Source organism: Corvus hawaiiensis, chromosome 29 (genome assembly GCF_020740725.1).
Source record: "Corvus hawaiiensis isolate bCorHaw1 chromosome 29, bCorHaw1.pri.cur, whole genome shotgun sequence".
Taxonomy (NCBI): domain Eukaryota; kingdom Metazoa; phylum Chordata; class Aves; order Passeriformes; family Corvidae; genus Corvus; species Corvus hawaiiensis.
Genome location: NC_063241.1, coordinates 2,705,817 through 2,727,621, shown reverse-complemented (window position 1 = coordinate 2,727,621; position 21,805 = coordinate 2,705,817). Strand labels below are relative to the sequence as shown.

Here is a 21,805-nt window from a genome sequence, read left to right as displayed (position 1 = left end):
CCCCATTCCCGAGGTTTTCCCCCCATTCCCGAGGTTTCCCCTCCCATTCCCGAGGGTTTTTCTCCCATTCCCGAGGTTTTCCCCCATTCCCGCCCTTTTCCGGCCTTTTCCTCCCATTCCCGAGGTTTTCCCCCCATTCCCGAGGTTTTCCCCCCATTCCCGAGGTTTTCCCCCCATTCCCGAAGTTTCCCCCCATTCCCGAGGTTTTCCCCCCATTCCCAAGGGGTTTCCCTCCATTCCCGCCCTTTTCCACCCTTTTCCCCCATTCCCGAGGTTTCCTCTCCATTCCCGAGGTTTTCCCCCCATTCCCGAAGTTTCCCCCCATTCCCGAGGTTTTCCCCCATTCCCAAGGGGTTTCCCTCCATTCCCGCCCTTTTCCACCCTTTTCCCCCCATTCCCGAGGTTTCCTCTCCATTCCCGAGGTTTTCCCCCCCATTCCCGAGGTTTTCCCCCCCATTCCCAAGGTTTTCCCCCCATTCCCAAGGGGTTTCCCTCCATTCCCGCCCTTTTCCACCCTTTTCCCCCCATTCCCAAGGTTTTCCTCCCATTCCCGAGGTTTCCCCCCCCATTCCCGAGGTTTCCCCCCCCATTCCCGAGGTTTCCCCCCCCATTCCGAGTTTCCCCCCATTCCCGAGGTTTTCCCCCATTCCCGAGGTTTTCCCCCCATTCCCAAGGTTTTCCCCCATTCCCGAGGTTTTCCCCCCATTCCCGAGGTTTTCCCCCCATTCCCGAGGTTTTTCCTCCCATTCCCGAGGTTTCCTCTCCATTCCCGAGGTTTTCCCCCCATTCCCGAGGTTTTCCCCCCATTCCCGAGGTTTCCCCCCATTCCCGAGGTTTTCCCCCCCCCATTCCCGAGGTTTTCCCCCCCATTCCCGAGGTTTTCCCCCATTCCCGAGGTTTTCCTCCCATTCCCGAGGTTTTCCTCCCATTCCCGAGGTTTTCCCCCATTCCCGAGGTTTTCCCCCCATTCCCGAGGTTTTTCCTCCCATTCCCGAGGTTTCCTCTCCATTCCCGAGGTTTTCCCCCCATTCCCGCCCTTTTCCGGCCTTTCCCCCCCCATTCCCGAGGTTTCCCCCCCCATTCCCGAGGTTTTTCCTCCCATTCCCGAGGTTTCCCCCCCATTCCCGAGGTTTCCCCCCCCATTCCCGAGGCTTTCCCCCCATTCCCGAGGTTTTCCCCCCATTCCCGAGGGTTTTTTCCCTCATTCCTTCCTTTTTCCTGGTTTTTTCTTCTCCATTCCGAAGCATTTTTCCCCATTCCTGCCCTTCTCCCCCCATTCCCGAGGTTTTTTTTTCCCATTCCTGCCCCTTTCCTGCTTTTTACCCCCATTCCCGAGGTTTGTTTTCCCTATTTCTCCCAGGATTTTCTCCCCATTCCCAGGATTTTTTCCCCATTTCTCCCTGGATTTTTTTCCCCCATTCCCTGGGATTTTTTCCCTATTCCCTGGATTTTTACCCCATTCCCGGGACTTTTTTCCCCATTCCCAGGATATTTTTCCCCATTCCCGGGATATTTTTCCCATTTTCCCAGGATTTTCCCTGGATTTTCCCGCAGAGTCCAAGCCGTGGGAGGTTGACACGTCCCGAGCTGCTTTTCCCTTTTCTCCCTGGGATTTTTTTCCCCATTCCCAGGATTTTTTCCCCATTCCCAAGGTTTTTACCCCCATTCCCGGACTTTTTTCCCCTTTCCCGGGATATTTTTCCCATTTTCCCAGGATTTTTCCCATTTTTCCCGCAGAATCCAAGGCCTGGCAGGTGCACACGTGCCGGGTTTTTCCCATTTTCCCAGGATTTTTCCAGGATTTTCCCCGTTTTTTCCCAGAATCCAAGGCCTGGCAGGTGCACACGTGCCGGGTTCATTCCCCATTCCCAGGATTTTTTCCCCATTTTTCCCTGGGATTTTTTCCCCATTCCCAAGCTTTTTACCCCCATTCCCAGGACTTTTTTCCCCTTTCCCGGGATATTTTTCCCATTTTCCCAGGATTTTCCCCTTTTTTTCCCAGAATCCAAGGCCTGGCAGGTGCACACGTGCCGGGTTCATTCCCCATTCCCAGGATTTTTTCCCCATTTTTCCCTGGATTTTTACCCCCATTCCCAGGATTTTTTTCCCCTTTCCCGGGATATTTTTCCCATTTTCCCAGGATTTTCCCCGTTTTTCCCCAGAATCCAAGGCCTGGCAGGTGCACACGTGCCGGGTTTTTTCCCATTTTCCCAGGATTTTCCCCATTTTTCCCCAGAATCCAAGGCCTGGCAGGTGCACACGTGCCGGGTTTTTTCCCATTTTCCCAGGATTTTCCCCATTTTTCCCCAGAATCCAAGGCCTGGCAGGTGCACACGTGCCGGGTTTTTTCCCATTTTCCCAGGATTTTCCCCGTTTTTCCCCAGAATCCAAGGCCTGGCAGGTGCACACGTGCCGGGTTTTTTCCCATTTTCCCAGGATTTTCCCCGTTTTTCCCCAGAATCCAAGGCCTGGCAGGTGCACACGTGCCAGGTTTTTTCCCATTTTCCCAGGATTTTCCCCGTTTTTCCCCAGAATCCAAGGCCTGGCAGGTGCACACGTGCCGGGTTTTTCCCATTTTCCCAGGATTTTCCCCGTTTTTCCCCAGAATCCAAGGCCTGGCAGGTGCACACGTGCCGGGTTTTTTCCCATTTTCCAGGATTTTCCCCGTTTTTCCCCAGAATCCAAGGCCTGGCAGGTGCACACGTGCCGGGTTTTTTCCCATTTTCCCAGGATTTTCCCCGTTTTTCCCCAGAATCCAAGGCCTGGCAGGTGCACACGTGCCGGGTTTTTTCCCATTTTCCCAGGATTTTCCCATTTTTCCCCAGAATCCAAGGCCTGGCAGGTGCACACGTGCCGGGTTCATTCCCCATTCCCAGGATTTTTTCCATTTTCCCAGGATTTTCCCCGTTTTTCCCCAGAATCCAAGGCCTGGGAGGTGGACACGTGCCGCGGGCACTACAACAACGTTTCCTGCGCCGTTTTCCACCCGCGCCAGGAGCTGATCCTCAGCAACTCCGAGGACAAGAGCATCCGCGTCTGGGACATGTCCAAGCGGTCGGTGCCGCCCCGGGAACGCCCCGCAGTTCCCAGAATTCCCCGCAATTCCCAGAATTCCCCGCAATTCCCAGAATTCCCCGCAATTCCCGGCTTTTTCTGCCCCCTGTCTCCTCCAGGACCGGCGTCCAAACGTTCCGGCGCGACCACGACCGGTTCTGGGTGCTGGCGGCGCATCCCAACCTCAACCTCTTCGCTGCGGGTAAATCCGGCGGCCGGCCCGGAATTCGGCCGGGAGAGGCCAAAATCCCTCAGGAAGCCCCAAAATTCCAGCTGGGAGAGGCCAAAATCCCTCAGGAACCCAGAATTCCAGCTGGGAACCCCAGAATTCCAGCTGGGAGAGGCCAAAATCCCTCAGGAAGCCCCAAAATTCCAGCTGGGAGAGGCCAAAATCCCTCAGGAAGCCCCAAAATTCCAGCTGGGAGAGCCCAAATCCAGCCCCGGGATCCCAAAATTCCCTCTGGGAACCCCAGAATTCCAGCTGGGAGCCCCAAAATCCCTCAGGAAGCCCAAAAATTCCAGCTGGGATTCCCAAAAGCCCCCGGAAGCCCCAGAATTCCAGCTGGGAGAGGCCAAAATCCCTCAGGAACCCCAGAATTCCGGCCGGGAGCCCCAAAATTCCAGCTGGGACCCCCAAAATCCCTTAGGAACCCCAGAATTCCAGCTGGGATCCCCAAATCCACCCCCGAGATCCCCAAATTCCCTCTGGGAGCTCAAAATTCTATCTGGGAGCTTCCAGATTCCCCTGGGAGCCCCAAAATCCCTCAGGAAGCCCCAGAATTCCAGCTGGGAGAGCCCAAATCCAGCCCCAGGATCCCAAAATTCCCCTGGGAGCCCCAGGATTCCAGCTGGGAGCCCAAAATCCCTCAGGAGGCCCCAAAATTCCAGCTGGGAGAGCCCAAATCCAGCCCCGGGATCCCAAAATTCCCTCTGGGAACCCCAGAATTCCAGCTGGGAGCCCCAAAATTCCAGCTGGGATCTCCAAAATCCCTCAGGAAGCCCCAAAAATTCCAGCTGGGAGAGCCCAAAATCCGTCAAGAACGCCAGAATTCCAGCTGGGAACCCCAGAATTCCAACTGGGAGAGCCCAAAATCCCTCAGGAAGCCCAAAATTCCAGCTGGGAGAGCCCAAATCCAGCCCCGGGATCCCAAAATTCCCTCTGGGAACCCCAGAATTCCAGCTGGGAGCCCCAAATTCCCTCAGGAACCCCAGAATTCCGGCCGGGAGCCCCAAAATTCCAGCTGGGATCCACAAAATCCCTCAGGAGGCCCCAAAATTCCAGCTGGGAGAGCCCAAAATCCCTCAAGAACCCCAGAATTCCAGCTGGGAACCCCAGAATTCCAACTGGGAACCCCAGAATTCCAACTGGGAGAGCCCAAAATCCCTCAGGAAGCCCCAAAATTCCAGCTGGGAGAGGCCAAAATCCCTCAGGAAGCCCCAAAATTCCAGCTGGGAGAGCCCAAATCCAGCCCCGGGATCCCAAAATTCCCTCTGGGAACCCCAAAATTCCAGCTGGCAGAGCCCAAAATCCCTCAGGAAGCCCAAAATTCCAGCTGGGAGAGCCCAAATCCAGCCCCGGGATCCCAAAATTCCCTCTGGGAACCCCAGAATTCCAGCTGGGAGCCCCAAATTCCCTCAGGAACCCCAGAATTCCGGCCGGGAGCCCCAAAATTCCAGCTGGGATCCACAAAATCCCTCAGGAGGCCCCAAAATTCCAGCTGGGAGAGCCCAAAATCCCTCAAGAACCCCAGAATTCCAGCTGGGAACCCCAGAATTCCAACTGGGAACCCCAGAATTCCAACTGGGAGAGCCCAAAATCCCTCAGGAAGCCCCAAAATTCCAGCTGGGAGAGGCCAAAATCCCTCAGGAAGCCCCAAAATTCCAGCTGGGAGAGCCCAAATCCAGCCCCGGGATCCCAAAATTCCCTCTGGGAACCCCAGAATTCCAGCTGGGAGCCCCAAAATCCCTCAGGAACCCCAGAATCCCTTAGGAACCCCAGAATTCCAGCTGGGATCCCCAAATCCACCCCCGAGATCCCCAAATTCCCTCTGGGAGCTCAAAATTCTATCTGGGAGCTTCCAGATTCCCCTGGGAGCCCCAAAATCCCTCAGGAAGCCCCAGAATTCCAGCTGGGAGAGCCCAAATCCAGCCCCAGGATCCCAAAATTCCCCTGGGAGCCCCAGGATTCCAGCTGGGAGCCCAAAATCCCTCAGGAGGCCCCAAAATTCCAGCTGGGAGAGCCCAAATCCAGCCCCGGGATCCCAAAATTCCCTCTGGGAACCCCAGAATTCCAGCTGGGAGCCCCAAAATTCCAGCTGGGATCTCCAAAATCCCTCAGGAAGCCCCAAAAATTCCAGCTGGGAGAGCCCAAAATCCGTCAAGAACGCCAGAATTCCAGCTGGGAACCCCAGAATTCCAACTGGGAGAGCCCAAAATCCCTCAGGAAGCCCAAAATTCCAGCTGGGAGAGCCCAAATCCAGCCCCGGGATCCCAAAATTCCCTCTGGGAACCCCAAAATTCCAGCTGGCAGAGCCCAAAATCCCTCAGGAAGCCCAAAATTCCAGCTGGGAGAGCCCAAATCCAGCCCCGGGATCCCAAAATTCCCTCTGGGAACCCCAGAATTCCAGCTGGGAGCCCCAAATTCCCTCAGGAACCCCAGAATTCCGGCCGGGAGCCCCAAAATTCCAGCTGGGATCCACAAAATCCCTCAGGAGGCCCCAAAATTCCAGCTGGGAGAGCCCAAAATCCCTCAAGAACCCCAGAATTCCAGCTGGGAACCCCAGAATTCCAACTGGGAACCCCAGAATTCCAACTGGGAGAGCCCAAAATCCCTCAGGAAGCCCCAAAATTCCAGCTGGGAGAGCCCAAAATCCCTCAGGAACCCCAGAATTCCAGCTGGGAACCCCAGAATTCCAACTGGGAGAGGCCAAAATCCCTCAGGAAGCCCCAAAATTCCAGCTGGGAGACCCCAGAATTCCAGCTGGGAGAGGCCAAAATCCCTCAGGAAGCCCCAAAATTCCAGCTGGGAGAGCCCAAATCCAGCCCCGGGATCCCAAAATTCCCTCTGGGAACCCCAGAATTCCAGCTGGGAGCCCCAAAATCCCTCAGGAACCCCAGAATTCCGGCCGGGAGCCCCAGAATTCCAGTTGGAGCCCCAAAATCCCCCAGGAAGCCCCAAAATTCCAGCTGGGAGACCCCAAATCCAGCCCCGGGATCCCCAAATTCCCTCTGGGAACCCCAGAATTCCAGCTGGGAGCCCCAAAATCCCTCAGGAGGCCCCAAAATTCCAGCTGGGAGCCCCAAAATTCCTCAGGAAGCCCCAGAATTCCAGCTGGGAGAGCCCAAAATCCCTCAGGAAGCCCCAAAATTCCAGCTGGGAGAGCCCAAATCCAGCCCCGGGATCCCAAAATTCCCTCTGGGAACCCCAGAATTCCAGCTGGGAGCCCCAAAATTCCTCAGGAAGCCCAAAAATTCCAGCTGGGATCCCCAAAACCCCCCGGAAGCCCCAGAATTCCAGCTGGGAGAGGCCGGAATTCCAGTTGGGAGCCCCAAAATTCCGGCTGGGATCTCCAAAATCCCTCAGGAACCCCAGAATTCCAGCTGGGTGACCCCAAATCCACCCTCGAGATCCCCAGATTCCCCTGGGAACCCTAAAATCCCTCAGGAAGCCCAAAAATTCCAGCTGGGAGAGGCCAAACTTCCTCAGGAGCCCTAGAATTCCCTGTATTTCCCTGTTCCCTGCGGGATTCCCTATGGAATTCCCGGATTTCCCCATTCCCTGCAGAATTCCCTGGATTTCCCCATTCCCTATGGAATTCCCCGTGGAATTCCCTGGATTTCTCCATTCCCTATGGAATTCCCGGATTTCCCCATTCCCTGCAGAATTCCCACATCCCTCGTTCCCTGCAGAATATCCTGCAGATTTCCTGGATTTCCCCATTCCCTGCAGAATTCCCTGCAGAATTCCCAGATTCCCCCGTTCCCTATGGAATTCCCTGGATTTCCCCATTGTCCTGCAGAATTCCCTGGATTTCCCCATTCCCTATGGAATTCCCCGTGGAATTCCCTGGATTTCTCCATTCCCTGTGGAATTCCTGGATTTCCCTGTTCCCAGTGGAATTTCCTGCAGAATTCCCGGATTCCCCCATTCCCTGTGGAATTCCCTGTGGAACTCACTGGATTTTTCCATTCCCTATGGAATTCCCAGATTTTCCCATTCCCTGCAGAATTCCCTATGGAATTCCTTGTATTTTTCCATTCCCCATGGAATTCCCTGCACAATTCTCAGATTTCTCTATTCCCTATGGAATTCCCAGATTTCCCCATTCCCTATGGAATTCTCTGGATTTCTCCATTCCCTGTGGAATTCCTGGATTTCCCTGTTCCCTGTGGAATTTCCTGCAGAATTCCCAGATTCCTCATTCCCTATGGAATTCCCTGGATTTCCCCATTCCCTGCACAGTTCCCGGATTTCTCCATTCCCCATGGAATTCCCTGCACAATTCCCAGATTCCCCCCTTCCCTATGGAATTCCCTGGATTTCCCCAGTCCTTGCACAATTCCCTAGGGAATTCCTTGCAGAATTCCCAGATTTCCCCATTCCCTATGGAATTCCCTGGATTTCTCCATTCCCTGTGGAATTCCTGGATTTCCCTGTTCCCTATGGAATTCCCTGGATTTCTCCATTCCCTGTGGAATTCCTGGATTTCCCTGTTCCCTGTGGAATTTCCTGCAGAATTCCCAGATTCCTCCATTCCCTGCAGAATTCCCAGATCCCTCATTCCCTATGGAATTCCCTGGATTTCCCCATTCCCTGCACAGTTCCCGGATTTCTCCATTCCCCATGGAATTCCCAGATTCCCCATTCCCTGCACAGTTCCCGGATTTCTCCATTCCCCATGGAATTCCCTGCACAATTCCCAGATCCCCCCTTCCCTATGGAATTCCCTGGATTTCCCCAGTCCTTGCACAATTCCCTAGGGAATTCCTTGCAGAATTCCCAGATTCCTCCATTCCCTGCAGAATTCCCAGATCCCTCATTCCCTATGGAATTCCCTGGATTTCCCCATTCCCTGCACAATTCCCAGATTTCTCCATTCCCCATGGAATTCCCAGATTCCCCATTCCCTGCAGAATTCCCTAGGGAATTCCTTGCAGAATTCCCAGATTTCCCCATTCCCTATGGAATTCCCTGGATTTCCCCATTCCCTGCACAGTTCCCGGATTTCTCCATTCCCATGGAATTCCCTGCACAATTCCCAGATTCCCCCCTTCCCTATGGAATTCCCTGGATTTCCCCAGTCCTTGCACAATTCCCTAGGGAATTCCTTGCAGAATTCCCAGATTTCCCCATTCCCTATGGAATTCCCTGGATTTCTCCATTCCCTGTGGAATTCCTGGATTTCCCTGTTCCCTATGGAATTCCCTGGATTTCTCCATTCCCTGTGGAATTCCTGGATTTCCCTGTTCCCTGTGGAATTTCCTGCAGAATTCCCAGATTCCTCCATTCCCTGCAGAATTCCCAGATCCCTCATTCCCTATGGAATTCCCTGGATTTCCCCATTCCCTGCACAGTTCCCAGATTTCTCCATTCCCCATGGAATTCCCAGATTTCCCCATTCCCTATGGAATTCCCGGATTTCCCCATTCCCTGCACAGTTCCTGGATTTCTCCATTCCCCATGGAATTCCCTGCACAATTCCCAGATCCCCCCTTCCCTATGGAATTCCCTGGATTTCCCCAGTCCTTGCACAATTCCCTAGGGAATTCCTTGCAGAATTCCCAGATTTCCCCATTCCCTATGGAATTCTCTGGATTTCTCCATTCCCTGTGGAATTCCTGGATTTCCCTGTTCCCTGTGGAATTTCCTGCAGAATTCCCAGATTCCTCCATTCCCTGCAGAATTCCCAGATCCCTCATTCCCTATGGAATTCCCTGGATTTCCCCATTCCCTGCACAGTTCCCGGATTTCTCCATTCCCCATGGAATTCCCTGCACAATTCCCAGATCCCCCGTTCCCTATGGAATTCCCTGGATTTCCCCAGTCCTTGCACAATTCCCTAGGGAATTCCTTGCAGAATTCCCAGATTTCCCCATTCCCTATGGAATTCCCTGGATTTCTCCATTCCCTGTGGAATTCCTGGATTTCCCTGTTCCCTGTGGAATTTCCTGCAGAATTCCCAGATTCCTCCATTCCCTGCAGAATTCCCAGATTTCCCCATTCCCTATGGAATTCCCAGATTCCCCATTCCCTGCACAGTTCCCGGATTTCTCCATTCCCCATGGAATTCCCTGCACAATTCCCAGATCCCCCCTTCCCTATGGAATTCCCTGGATTTCCCCAGTCCTTGCACAATTCCCTAGGGAATTCCTTGCAGAATTCCCAGATTTCCCCATTCCCTATGGAATTCCCGGATTTCCCCATTCCCTGCACAGTTCCCGGATTTCTCCATTCCCCATGGAATTCCCTGCACAATTCCCAGATCCCTCATTCCCTATGGAATTCCCGGATTTCCCCATTCCCTGCACAGTTCCCGGATTTCTCCATTCCCCATGGAATTCCCTGCACAATTCCCAGATCCCCCCTTCCCTATGGAATTCCCTGGATTTCCCCAGTCCCTGCACAATTCCCTAGGGAATTCCTTGCAGAATTCCCAGATTCCTCCATTCCCTGCACAATTCCCAGATCCCTCATTCCCTATGGAATTCCCTGGATTTCCCCAGTCCTTGCACAATTCCCTAGGGAATTCCTTGCAGAATTCCCAGATTTCCCCATTCCCTATGGAATTCCCGGATTCCCCATTCCCTGCACAATTCCCGGATTTCTCCATTCCCCGTGGAATTCCCTGCACAATTCCCAGATCCCCCCTTCCCTATGGAATTCCCTGGATTTCCCCAGTCCCTGCACAATTCCCTAGGGAATTCCCGGCCTTTTCCCCTCTCCCTCCCCATTCCCGTTCCCCTCCCCCATCCCCATCCCCCTCCCCGTTCCCGTCCCCCATTCCCGGCCGGAATTCCGCCTTTCCCAGGCCACGACGGCGGGATGTTGGTGTTCAAGCTGGAGCGGGAGCGGCCGGCGCACGCCGTGCACGGCAATTCCCTGTTCTACGTCAAGGAGCGCTTCCTGCGGCAGCTCGACTTCGGCAGCTCCAAGGACGTGGCCGTGATGCAGCTCCGGAGGTGCCGCGATTCCCAAAGTTTTATCCCAGAAAATCCGGGATCCCTCCTCGGTTCCCATCCCGGGCTGGGATCCCAAAGCGCCGCAGCTCGGAGGGGTTAAAGGGGGGGGGGGAAATGGGATTTTAGGGGGATTTTGGGATCTGGAGAGGGGGAATTTTGGGGGTGGGGGGGTTGGAGATTGAGCCAGGAATTCCCAAAGTTATCCCAGAAAATCCGGGATCCGTTCTTGGTTCCAATCCTGGGGTGGGATTTACCCTGGGAGGGGTTAAAGTGGGGAAAAACGGGATTTTAGGGGGATTTTGGGATCTGGAGAGGGGGAATTTTGGGGTAGAGGGGGAATTTTGGGGTTGAGGGGTTTGGGGATCCAGCCCGGAATTCCCAAAGTTATCCCAGCAAATCCGGGATCCATCCTTGGTTCCGATCCTGGGGTGGGATTTATGTTGGGAAGGGTTAAAGTGGGGAAAAATGGGATTTTAGGGGGATTTTGGGATCTGGAGAGGGGGAATTTTGGGGTTGAGGGGTTTGGGGATCCAGCCTGGAATTCCCAAAGTTATCCCAGAAAATCCGGGATCCATCCTTGGTTCCGATCCCGGGCTGGGATTTACCCTGGGAGGGGTTAAAGGGGGGGGAAAATGGGATTTTAGGGGGATTTTGGGATCTGGAGAGGGGGAATTTTGGGGTTGAGAGATCTGGGGATCCAGCCCGGAATTCCCAAAGTTATCCCAGAAAATCCGGGATCCATCCTTGGTTCCAATCCTGGGCTGGGATTTATGCTAGGAGGGGTTAAAGGGTGGAAAAAATGGGATTTTAGGGGGATTTTGGGATCTGGAGAGGGGGAATTTTGGGGTGGGGGGATTTGGGGATCCAGCCTGGAATTCCCAAAGTTATCCCAGAAAATCCGGGATCCATCCTTGGTTCCAATCCTGGGCTGGGGTTTATGCTGGGAGGGGTTAAAGTGGGGAAAAAATGGGATTTTAGGGGGATTTTGGGATCTGGAGAGGGGGAATTTAAGGGGTGGAGGGGTTTGGGGATCCAGCCTGGAATTCCCAAAGTTATCCCAGAAAATCCGGGATCCGTCCTTAGTTCCCATCCCGGGCTGGGAGGGGTTAAAGTGGGAAAAAAATGGGATTTTGGGGCTGTGCAGAGATGGAATTTTGGGGTGGAGGGGTTTGGGGATCCAGCCCGGAATTCCCAAAGTTATCCCAGAAAATCCGGGATCCATCCTCGGTTCCCATCCCAGGCTGGGAGGGGTTAAAGTGGGAAAAAAATGGGATTTTAGGGGGATTTTGGGATCTGGAGAGGGGGATTTAAGGATGGGGGGATTTGGGGATCCAGCCCAGAATTCCCAAAGTTATCCCAGAAAATCTGGGATCCATCCTTGGTTCCGATCCTGGGCTGGGATTTATGCTGGGAGGGGTTAAAGGGGGGAAAAAAATGGGATTTTAGGGGGATTTTGGGATCTGGAGAGGGGGAATTTTGGGGTCGAGGGCTTTGAGGTCCCCTTGGAATTCCTTTATGGAATTCTGGCGTTCCCGAGGGGGGGTGGAGCTTGGAAAACCTGGGGAAAAGCGGATTTCAAAGCCTAAAAACCGGGATTTGGGGAGGATTTGGGGCTCTGCAGAGGGGGAATTTCGGGATTGGAGATCCGGCCTGGAATTCCAACTCTTCTCCTCCTGGAATTCTGACGGAGCCGTGCTTTTCCCACGAGGAATCTGCTCCGTTTTTGGAGGAATTCTCCCGGTTTTTGGCCCCGTTTGGGATTCCCAAATCCTCCTCCTCCTCCTCTCTTCCCGATTTTTCCCTTTTCCCACTTTTTTTTTGCCTTCCAGCGGCTCCAAGTTCCCGGTGTTCAGCATGTCCTACAACCCGGCCGAGAATTCCGTGCTGCTCTGCACCGTGAGTGCCTCGGGAAAACCCCTCCAAGCCCGGAGTTTTGGGGGGAAATCCCTCCGATTCCACAGGTTTTGGGGAAAAAATCCTTCAAATCCCTGATTTCTGGGAGAAAATCCCTCAAAATCCCACTTTTTGTAGGGGGAAAAGCCCTCCAATTCTACATTTTTGGAGGGAAAATCCCTCAAATCCCTGATTTCTGGGAGAAAATCCCTCCAATTCCACAGGTTTTGGGGAAAAAATCCTTCAAATCCCTGATTTCTGGGAGAAAATCCCTCCAATTCCGTTTTTTTTCTTGGGAAAAACCCCTCAAATCCCTGATTTTTGGGGGAAAAATCCCTGAAATCCCTGATTCTTTTTGGGGAAAATCCCTCAAATTCCACATTTTTTTGGGGAGAAAAATGCCTCCATTTTTTTTCTTGGGAAAAACCCCTCAATTTCCTGGTTTTTGGGGGAAAATCCCTCCAATTCCACATTTTTTGGCGAAAAATCCTTCAAATCCCTGATTTTTGGGGAAAATCCCTCCAATTCCACTTTTTTTGGGGAGAAAAATCCCTCCATTTTTTTTCTTGGGAAAAATCCTTCAAATCCCTGATTTTTGGGGAAAAATCCCTCCAATTCCACTTTTTTTGGGGAAAAACCCCTCAAATCCCTCATTTTTGGGGAAAATCCCTCCAATTCCACATTTTTTGGGGAGAAAAATCCCTGAAATCCCTGATTCTTTTTGGAAAAACCCCTCCAATCCCACTTTTTTCTTGGGAAAAACCCCTTAAATCCCACATTTTTTGGGGGAAAATCCCTAGAATTCCACATTTTTGGGGAAAAATCCCTCAAATCCCTGATTTTTGGGGAAAAATCCCTGAAATCCCTGATTCTTTTTGGGGAAAATCCCTCAAATTCCACATTTTTTTGGGGAGAAAATCTCTCCAATTCCATTTTTTTTCTTTGGAAAAATCCCTCAAATCCCTGATTCTTTTTGGGGGAAATCCCTCCAGTTCCACATTTTTTGGGGGGAAATCCCTCAAATCCCTGATTTTTGGGAGAAAATCCCACAAATTCCGTGGTTTTTTGGTGAAAAAAATCCCTCAAACCCCTGAGTTTTGGGGGAAAATCCCTCCAATCCCACTTCTTTCTTGGGAAAAAACCCTCAAATCCCTGATTTTTTTGGGAAAACCCCTCAAATCCCACTTTTTTGGGGAGAAAATCCCTGATTTTTTTGGGGGAAAATCCCTGAAATCCCTGATTTTTTTGGGAAAACCCCTCAAATCCCACTTTTTTGGGGAGAAAATCCCTGATTTTTTGGGGGGAAAATCCCTGAAATCCCTGATTTTTTTGGGAAAACCCCTCAAATCCCACTTTTTTGGGGGGAAAATCCCTGATTTTTTGGGGGAAAATCCCTGCAAACCCTGCTTTTCTGGGGAGAAAATCCCTGAAATCCCTGATTTTTTGGGGGAAAATCCCTGCAATCCCTGCTTTTTTGGGGGGAAAATCCCTGCAATCCCTGATTTTTGGGGGAAAATCCCACCAATTCCACATTTTTTGGGGAAAAATCCCTCAAACCCCTGATTTTGGGGGGAAAATCCCACCAATTCCACTTTTTTTGGGGAAAAAACCCTCAAATCCCTGATTCTTTTTGGAAAAACCCCTCAAATCCCGCTTTTTTGAGGGGAAAATCCCTGCAATCCCTGCTTTTTTTTGGCGCAGTCCTTGGAATCCCTGATTTTTTGGGGGATAATCCCCTTTTTTTGGGGCAGGAACCCCTGAAATTCCCCTTTTTCCCGTCCCGCAGCGAGCCAGCAACCTGGAGAACAGCACCTACGACCTCTACACCATTCCCAAGGACGCCGATTCCCAAAATCCCGACGGTGGGTGCTCCCCAAAACCCCGGGAATGTTCTTCCCCACCCCCTCCTCCTCCTCCTCCTCCTCCTCCTCCTCCTCCCCAACATTTCCCCTTCGATTCATCCCAAAAATTCCCCCTTTCCCCCCTCCCAAACCTTTCCGTTTCTCCCGAATTCCCGCGGATTTTTGGCAGCTTTTCCCTTCTCCCGGCAGCGCCTTGAAAAATTCATGCTCATCCCGAATTTTACAGCTTCCGATCCATATTTTATTAGGAATTCTCCGCTGCCTTTCCCAATTTTTTCCACCCAGCAGGAGCTTTCCTGGCTGTGTCCAAACCCTGCGGATTTGGGATGTTTCATTCCCGGGAAATCGCTTTTCAAAGTGACAAAAGCGGGAATTTATTTTGTTTTCCCTCTTTTGGCCAATCCCAGATCCGGTTTTTTTTTGGGGTTTTTTTTTTTGGGAATTGACAATTCCGGAGCTGTGATTGGATGGGATTTCCAAGCCCGCCGCCAACCCCAAATCCTGGCTGCGAATTCCGCTCGGGATCGGCTCCAGCTGCTCCCCCTGGCAGGGGGGAAGGGGCTGCCGGTGACGGCTGCGGGATTTTTCCAGGGATTTATGGATTCCTCAGGGTTTGGAGCAGGGAATGGTTCCCTGCTGGGCTGGATTTGGAGGGAAATGGGGGGAAAAAAAGCGGCTTTTTGGGAAGTTTATGCAGGAGGGATATTGGGAATATCAATCAAATCCCTGGATTTGATGGAAGGGGTCGCAGCTGACGCCGGGCTCGGCTCCCGAAAAATGAGGGAGAAGGGAAAATTCCGATTCCAGAGGAGGGAGAAGGGCCCGGCCTCGGAAAATGGGGATTTTCAGGGAGTTTTCCGGCTGAAGATTCCGGTTTTTGAATGGAATATCCCAGGCTGGAATAGGGGAAGGAGTCCCATGGAATGGGAGGAGCTTTAGGGGCAATTCCGACCCCAAAAATTCCGGGGTTTTTTTGGGAAACCGGAGTGGGAATGTTGGAAGTGTGGGGATGGTGGGAAAAGGGGCGGGAGCAGCTCCGGCTTCGCTTCCCGAGCCCATTCCCGGCTGGAAAAGCTCCGGATTCCAACACAACCCCCTCCCATCCCAGAAATCCCATCAATCCCATCCCAATCCCTGAATCCCATCAATCCCATCCCATCCCAATCCTTGATCCCAATCCCATCCCATCCTATCCCATCCCATCCCAGAAATCCCATCAATCCCATCCCATCCCATCCCAATCCCTGAACCCAATCCCATCCCATCCTATCCCAGAAATCCTATAAATCCCATCCCAATTCCTGAATCCCATCCCAATTTCTGAATCCCATTCCCATCAATCCCATCAATTCCATTCCCATCCCAATCCCTGGACCCAATCCCATCCCATTTTATCCCATCAATTCTATCCCATCCCGTCCTATCCCAGAAATCCCATCAATCCCATCCCAATCCTTCAATTCCATCCCATCCCATCCTATCCCATCAATCCCATCAATCCCATTCCCATCAATCCCATTCCCATCCCTGAATCCCATTCCCAATCCCATCCTATCCCATCCTATCCCATCAATCCCATCAATCCCATCAATCCCAATCCCATCAATCCCAATCCCATCAATCCCATTCCCATCCCTGAATCCCATTCTCAATCCCATCCTATCCCATCCTATCCCATCCTATCCCATCCTATCCCATCAATCCCATCAATCCCATCAATCCCAATCCCATCAATCCCAATCCCATCAATCCCATTCCCATCCCTGAATCCCATTCCCAATCCCATCCTATCCCATCCTATCCCATCAATCCCATCAATCCCATCAATCCCAATCCCATCAATCCCAATCCCATCAATCCCATTCCCATCAATCCCATTCCCATCCCTGAATCCCATTCTCTATCCCATCCTATCCCGTCCTATCCCATCAATCCCATCAATCCCATTCCCATCAATCCCATTCCCATCAATCCCATTCCCAATCCCATCAATCCCATCAATCCCATTCCCATCAATCCCATTCCCATCAATCCCATTCCCAATCCCATCAATCCCATCAATCCCAATCCCATCAATCCCAATCCCATCAATCCCATTCCCATCCCTGAATCCCATTCCCAATCCCATCAATCCCATCAATCCCATTCCCATCAATCCAATTCCCATCCCTGAATCCCATTCTCTATCCCATCCTATCCCGTCCTATCCCATCAATCCCATCAATCCCATTCCCATCAATCCCATTCCCATCAATCCCATTCCCATCAATCCCATTCCCATCAATCCCATTCCCAATCCCATCAATCCCATCAATCCCAATCCCATCAATCCCATTCCCATCAATCCCATTCCCAATCCCATCAATCCCATCAATCCCATTCCCATCAATCCAATTCCCATCCCTGAATCCCATTCTCTATCCCATCCTATCCCGTCCTATCCCATCAATCCCATTCCCATCCCTGAATCCCATTCCCAATCCCATCAATCCCATCAATCCCATTCCCATCAATCCCATTCCCATCAATCCCATTCCCATCAATCCCATCAATCCCATCAATCCCATTCCCATCAATCCAATTCCCATCCCTGAATCCCATTCCCTATCCCATCCTATCCCATCATTCCCATCAATCCCATTCCAGTCCTTGAATCCCATCCCTGAATCCCATCCCAATCCCTGAATCCCATCCCATTCCCATCAATCCCAGTCCCATCCCATCCCATCAATCCCGTCCTATCCCATCAATCCCATTCCCATCCCAATCCCTGAATCCCATCCCATCAATCCCATCAATCCCAATCTCATCCCCAATCCCTGAATCCCATCCCATTCCCATCAATCCCATTCCCATCAATCCCATTCCTATCCCTGAATCCCATTCCCAATCCCATCCTATCCCATCATTCCCATCAATCCCATTCCCACCAATCCCATCAATCCCATCATTCCCATCAATCCCATTCCCATCAATCCCATCAATCCCATTCCCATCCCAATCCCTGAATCCCATCCTATCCCATCAATCCCATTCCCATCAATCCCATTCCCATCAATCCCATTCCCATCAATCCCACCAATCCCAATCCCATCAATCCCATTCCCATCCCAATCCCGGTTCCCTCCCTCTGGAAATGTCCCGGCTCTCCCCACCCCCCTCAGGGAGGAACGAATCCCACAAACAGCCCCGGATTTCCCGGGAATTGTGGGAATTGCTGGGAGCCGAGCGGGGCCGGTCCCGGGGGCCATCCCAAGGCTTCATTCCCGGGATTTGGGGTTGCAGCTCCGGAGGGGAAGCGCAGCTCGGGGCTCACGGCCGTGTGGGTGGCGCGGAATCGCTTCGCTGTGCTGGACAGGATGCACTCGGTGAGGGCGGCGGGAAGGGCGGGAAAACGGGAACGGCGGGAAAACGGGAAGGGCGGGAAGATGGGAATGGTGGGAGAGCGGGAAGGGCGGGAAAATGGGAATGGCGGGAAAATGGGAATGGCGGGAGAGCGGGAATGGTGGGAAAATGGGAACGGTGGGAGAGTGGGAATGGCGGGAAAATGGGAATGGCGGGAAAATGGGAAGGGCGGGAAAATGGGAATGGTGGGAAAATGGGAAGGGCGGGAAAATGGGAATGGTGGGAAAATGGGAATGGTGGGAGAGCGGGAATGGTGGGAGAATGGGAATGGTGGGAGAGCGGGAATGGTGGGAAAATGGGAATGGCGGGAAAACGGGAAGGGTGGGAAAATGGGAATGGTGGGAGAGCGGGAATGGTGGGAAAATGGGAAGGGCGGGAGAGCGGGAATGGCGGGAAAATGGGAACAGTGGGAAAATGGAAGGGCGGGAGAGCGGGAGCGGCTCTGGGGGGCCTGATCCCAAAAAAAGGGTGGGGAAGAGCGGGAGATTGGGATAACGGGAGCAGCTCCAGAGGGGCCTGATCCCGAAAAGAAGGGTTGGGAAAAGCGGGCAAGCAGGAGCGGCTCTGGGGGGGCTGATCCCGATGGGAAAAGGGTTGGGAAGGGCGGGATAACGGGAGCGGCTCTGGGGGGGCCTGATCCCAAAAAAAAAAAGGTTGGGAAAAGCAGGAGATTGGGATCATGGGAGCAGCTCCGGAGGGGCCTGATCCCAAAAAGAAGGGTTGGGAAAAATGGGAGATCGGGATAATGGGAGTGGCTCCGGAGGGGCTGATCCCAGTGGGAAAAGAGTTGGGAAGAGCGGGAGATTGGGATAACAGGATTGGCTCCGGAGGGGCTGATCCCAAAACAAAAGGTTGGGAAAAGCAGGAGATTGGGAGAACGGGATTGGCTCTGGAGGGGCTGATCCCAATGGGAAAAGGGTCAGGAAGAGCGGGAGAGCGGGATCGGCTCCACAGGAAATCCGAGAGATTGGGATGATGGAGAGCAGCTCCAGGGGGAGCGTGATCCCATTGGGAAAAGGGTCGGGAAAAGCGGGAGATTGGGATAATGGGATTGGCTCTGGAGGGGCCTGATCCCAAAACCACGGGGTTTGGAAAAACAGGAGATTGGGATGATGGGGAGCATCCAGGGGGATGGTCCAGGAAGAGCCTGATCCCGAAAAAAAGGGGTTGGGAAAAGGGGGAGATTGGGAGAACGGGATTGGCTCTGGAGGGGCTGATCCCAATGGGAAAAGGGTGGGGAAAAGCGGGAGATTGGGATCGGCTCCACAGGAAATCCGGGAGCTTGGGATAATGGGAGCAGCTCCGGGGGGGTGTCTGATCCCAGAAAAAGGGGTCGGGAAAAGCAGGAGATTGGGATAATGGGATTGGCTCTGGAGGGGCTGATCCCAATGGGAAAAGGGTCGGGAAAAGCGGGAGATTGGGATTGGCTCCACAGGAAATCCGGGAGATTGGGATGATGGGGAGCACCTCTGGGGGGGTCTGACCCCAAAAAAAGGGGTCGGGAAAAGCGGGAGATTGGGACCAGCTCCGCAGGATTCCGATGCCGGAATTCCCGAGGTTTCTCTTCCCGGGCAGATCCTGATCAAGAACCTGAAGAACGAGATCACCAAGAAGGTTCAGGTGCCCAACTGCGACGAGATTTTCTACGCCGGCACCGGGAATCTGCTCCTGAGGGACTCGGATTCCATCACCCTCTTCGACGTCCAGCAGAAAAGGTGGGAAGCCGGGAATTTCCGGGGCATTCCGCACCCCAATCCCGCTTTTCTCACCCCAATCCCGCTTTTCTCACCCAAATCCTGCTTTCCCCACCCAAATCCCACTCTTGCCACTCAAATCCCACTTTTCCCACCCCAATCCCAATTTTCCCACCCCAAATCCCTCTTTTCCCACCCCAAATCCCGCTTTTCCCACCCCAATCCCACTTTTCCCACCCCAATCCCAATTTTCCCACCCCAAATCCCTCTTTTCCCACCCCAAATCCCTCTTTTCCCACCCCAAATCCCGCTTTTCCCACCCCAATCCCACTTTTCCCACCACAAATCCCTCTTTTCCACCCCAAATCCTTCTTTTCCCTCCCCATTCTCTCTTTTCCCACCCCAATGCCTTTTTCCCACCCCAATGCCTCTTTTCCCACCCCGAATCCCAATTTTCCCTCCCCAATCTCTCTTTTCCCTCCCCAATCCCTTTTTCCCACCCCAATCCCGCTTTTCCACCCCAAATCCCGCTTTTCCCACCCCAAATCCCTCTTTTCTCACCCCAATCCCACTTTTCTCACCCCAATCCCACTTTTCTCACCCCAATCCCGCTTTTCTCACCCCAAATCCCAATTTTCCCACCCCAATCCCTCTTTTCCCCCCCAAATCCCTCTTTTCCCACCCCAATCCCGCTTTTCCCACCCACAATCCACTGGGGATTTTTTTTTTGGATCCACTGGGGATTTTTTCCGGATCCACTGGCGGGTTTTTTGGGGATCCACTGGGGGATATTTTTTGGATCCACTGGGGGATATTTTTTGGATCCACGGGCGGGTTTTTTGGCATCCACTGGTGGTATTTTCTGGCATCCACTGGGGGATTTTTTTGGGGGGGATCGTGGCGATTCCGGGGCTGGATCTGGGCCGTTCCCTGACGCCGCTGCGGGATTTCCCAGGACCTTGGCGTCGGTGAAGATCTCCAAGGTGAAGTACGTGATCTGGTCGGCCGACATGTCCCACGTGGCGCTGCTGGCCAAGCACGGTGAGCCCTGGGGCTGGGGAGATCCCGGCCGGCCGGGTTTTTATGGAATCTCCGGCTCCTCCCGGCGCTGGGATCAAACCTCGGAGAATTCCAAGGTGGGAAACGCCCCCCGAGGTCCCAGCGGGGTGGGAGCGGCCGGGGATTCCTTCAGGGATGGGAATCCCAAACCTCCCTGGGCGGCTCCCGAGGGAAAACTTGGAGTGGGAGCTGATGGGGGTGGGATTTTAGGGATAAATCCTGGAGATTCCATGGATTCCCCATCCCTGGGAGCGCCTGGTTCCAGCCTGGATCCACCTGGGAACGTCGCTGCCCTGGGATCTTTGGGGATCTTTTCCATCCCAAACCATTCCGGGATTCCCTGCGCTGGCTCCAAGGGGATTTTAGGGATAAATCCCGGATTTCCCATCCCTGGGAATGCCCAATCCCAGTTTGGATCCACCTGGGATATTGGGAACGTCGCTGCCTTTGGATCTTTGGGGATCTTTTCCATCCCAAAGCATTCTGGGATTCTCTGCGCTGGCTCCGAGAGGATTTTAGGGATAAATCCCGGATTTCCCACCCCTGGCAGCGCCCGGCTCCAGCTTGGATCCACCTGGGATGTTGGGAACGTCGCTGCTCTTGGATCTTTGGGGATCTTTAAGGATCTTTAAGGTCTTTTCCATTCCAGCATTCCCTGGGCTGGCTCCGAGGGGATTTTAGGGATAAATCCTGGATTTCCCATCCCTGGGAGTTCCCAATCCCAGCCTGGATCCACCTGGGATATTGGGAATGGTGCTGCTCTCAGATCTTTGGGGATCTTTTCCATCCCAAAGCATTCTGGGATTCCCTGCGCTGGCTCCGAGGGGATTTTAGGGATAAATCCCGGATTTCCCATCCCTGGGAGTTCCCAATCCCAGCTTGGATCCAGCTGGGCCCGGGGAAGGTCCCTGGGCTGGGACTGGCCGCGATTCCGGGCCCTTCCCACCCGAAGCACCCCACGATCCCCCAGAACTGCTCCGTTTGACCGCGGCGTTGCCGCGATTCCTTTTCATTCCCGTCATTCCCGGCATTCCCACGGATCCTTCCCAGCCATCATGATCTGCAACCGGAAGCTGGAATCGCTGTGCAACATCCACGAGAACATCCGGGTGAAGAGCGGCGCCTGGGACGAGAGCGGCGTCTTCATCTACACCACCAGCAACCACATCAAATACGCCGTCACCAGCGGGTGAGCGGCGCGGCCGGGAATGCTGCGGCACGGCCGGGAATGCCACGGGGCTGGGAATACCACGGCACGGCCGGGAATGCTGCGGGGTTGGGAATGCCACGGCACGGCCGGGAATGCCGCGGGGCTGGGAGTGCCACAGCACGGCCGGGAATGCCGCGGGGCTGGGAGTGCCACAGCACGGCCGGGAATGCCGCGGGGCTGGGAGTGCCATGGCATGGCCGGGAATGCCGCGGGGCCAGGAATGCCACGGCACAGACAGAAATGCTGCAGGGTTGGGAATGCCATGGCATGGCCAGGAATGCCATGGCACGGCCGGGAATGCCACGGGGTTGGGAATGCCACGGCACTGCCAGGAATGCCACGGCACGGCCGGGAATGCTGCAAGGTTGGGAATGCCATGGCACTGCTGGGAATGCCACGGGGCCAGGAGTGCCACGGCACGGCTGGGAATGCCACGGCACGGCCGGGAG

General features: G+C 53.5%; 1 protein-coding gene across 3 annotated transcripts in view; it reads left to right on the top strand.

Annotated features, from left to right (window-relative positions):
* The window catches only part of COPA (COPI coat complex subunit alpha), a 60,128-nt gene that overhangs the window by 18,983 nt on the left and 19,340 nt on the right, over positions 1-21,805 (top strand). For 2 of the 3 annotated variants that reach the window (XM_048288654.1, XM_048288655.1), the window contains exons 9-18: positions 1,738-2,804; positions 2,877-3,054; positions 3,174-3,256; positions 10,083-10,233; positions 12,063-12,129; positions 13,913-13,988; positions 17,274-17,356; positions 18,969-19,108; positions 20,043-20,128; positions 21,197-21,335. In XM_048288654.1, coding sequence (XP_048144611.1) covers positions 1,738-2,804; positions 2,877-3,054; positions 3,174-3,256; positions 10,083-10,233; positions 12,063-12,129; positions 13,913-13,988; positions 17,274-17,356; positions 18,969-19,108; positions 20,043-20,128; positions 21,197-21,335 — 2,070 coding nt within the window. The remainder of the gene's footprint in view (positions 1-1,737; positions 2,805-2,876; positions 3,055-3,173; positions 3,257-10,082; positions 10,234-12,062; positions 12,130-13,912; positions 13,989-17,273; positions 17,357-18,968; positions 19,109-20,042; positions 20,129-21,196; positions 21,336-21,805) is intronic. The other variant, XM_048288656.1, reaches the window with a different exon arrangement.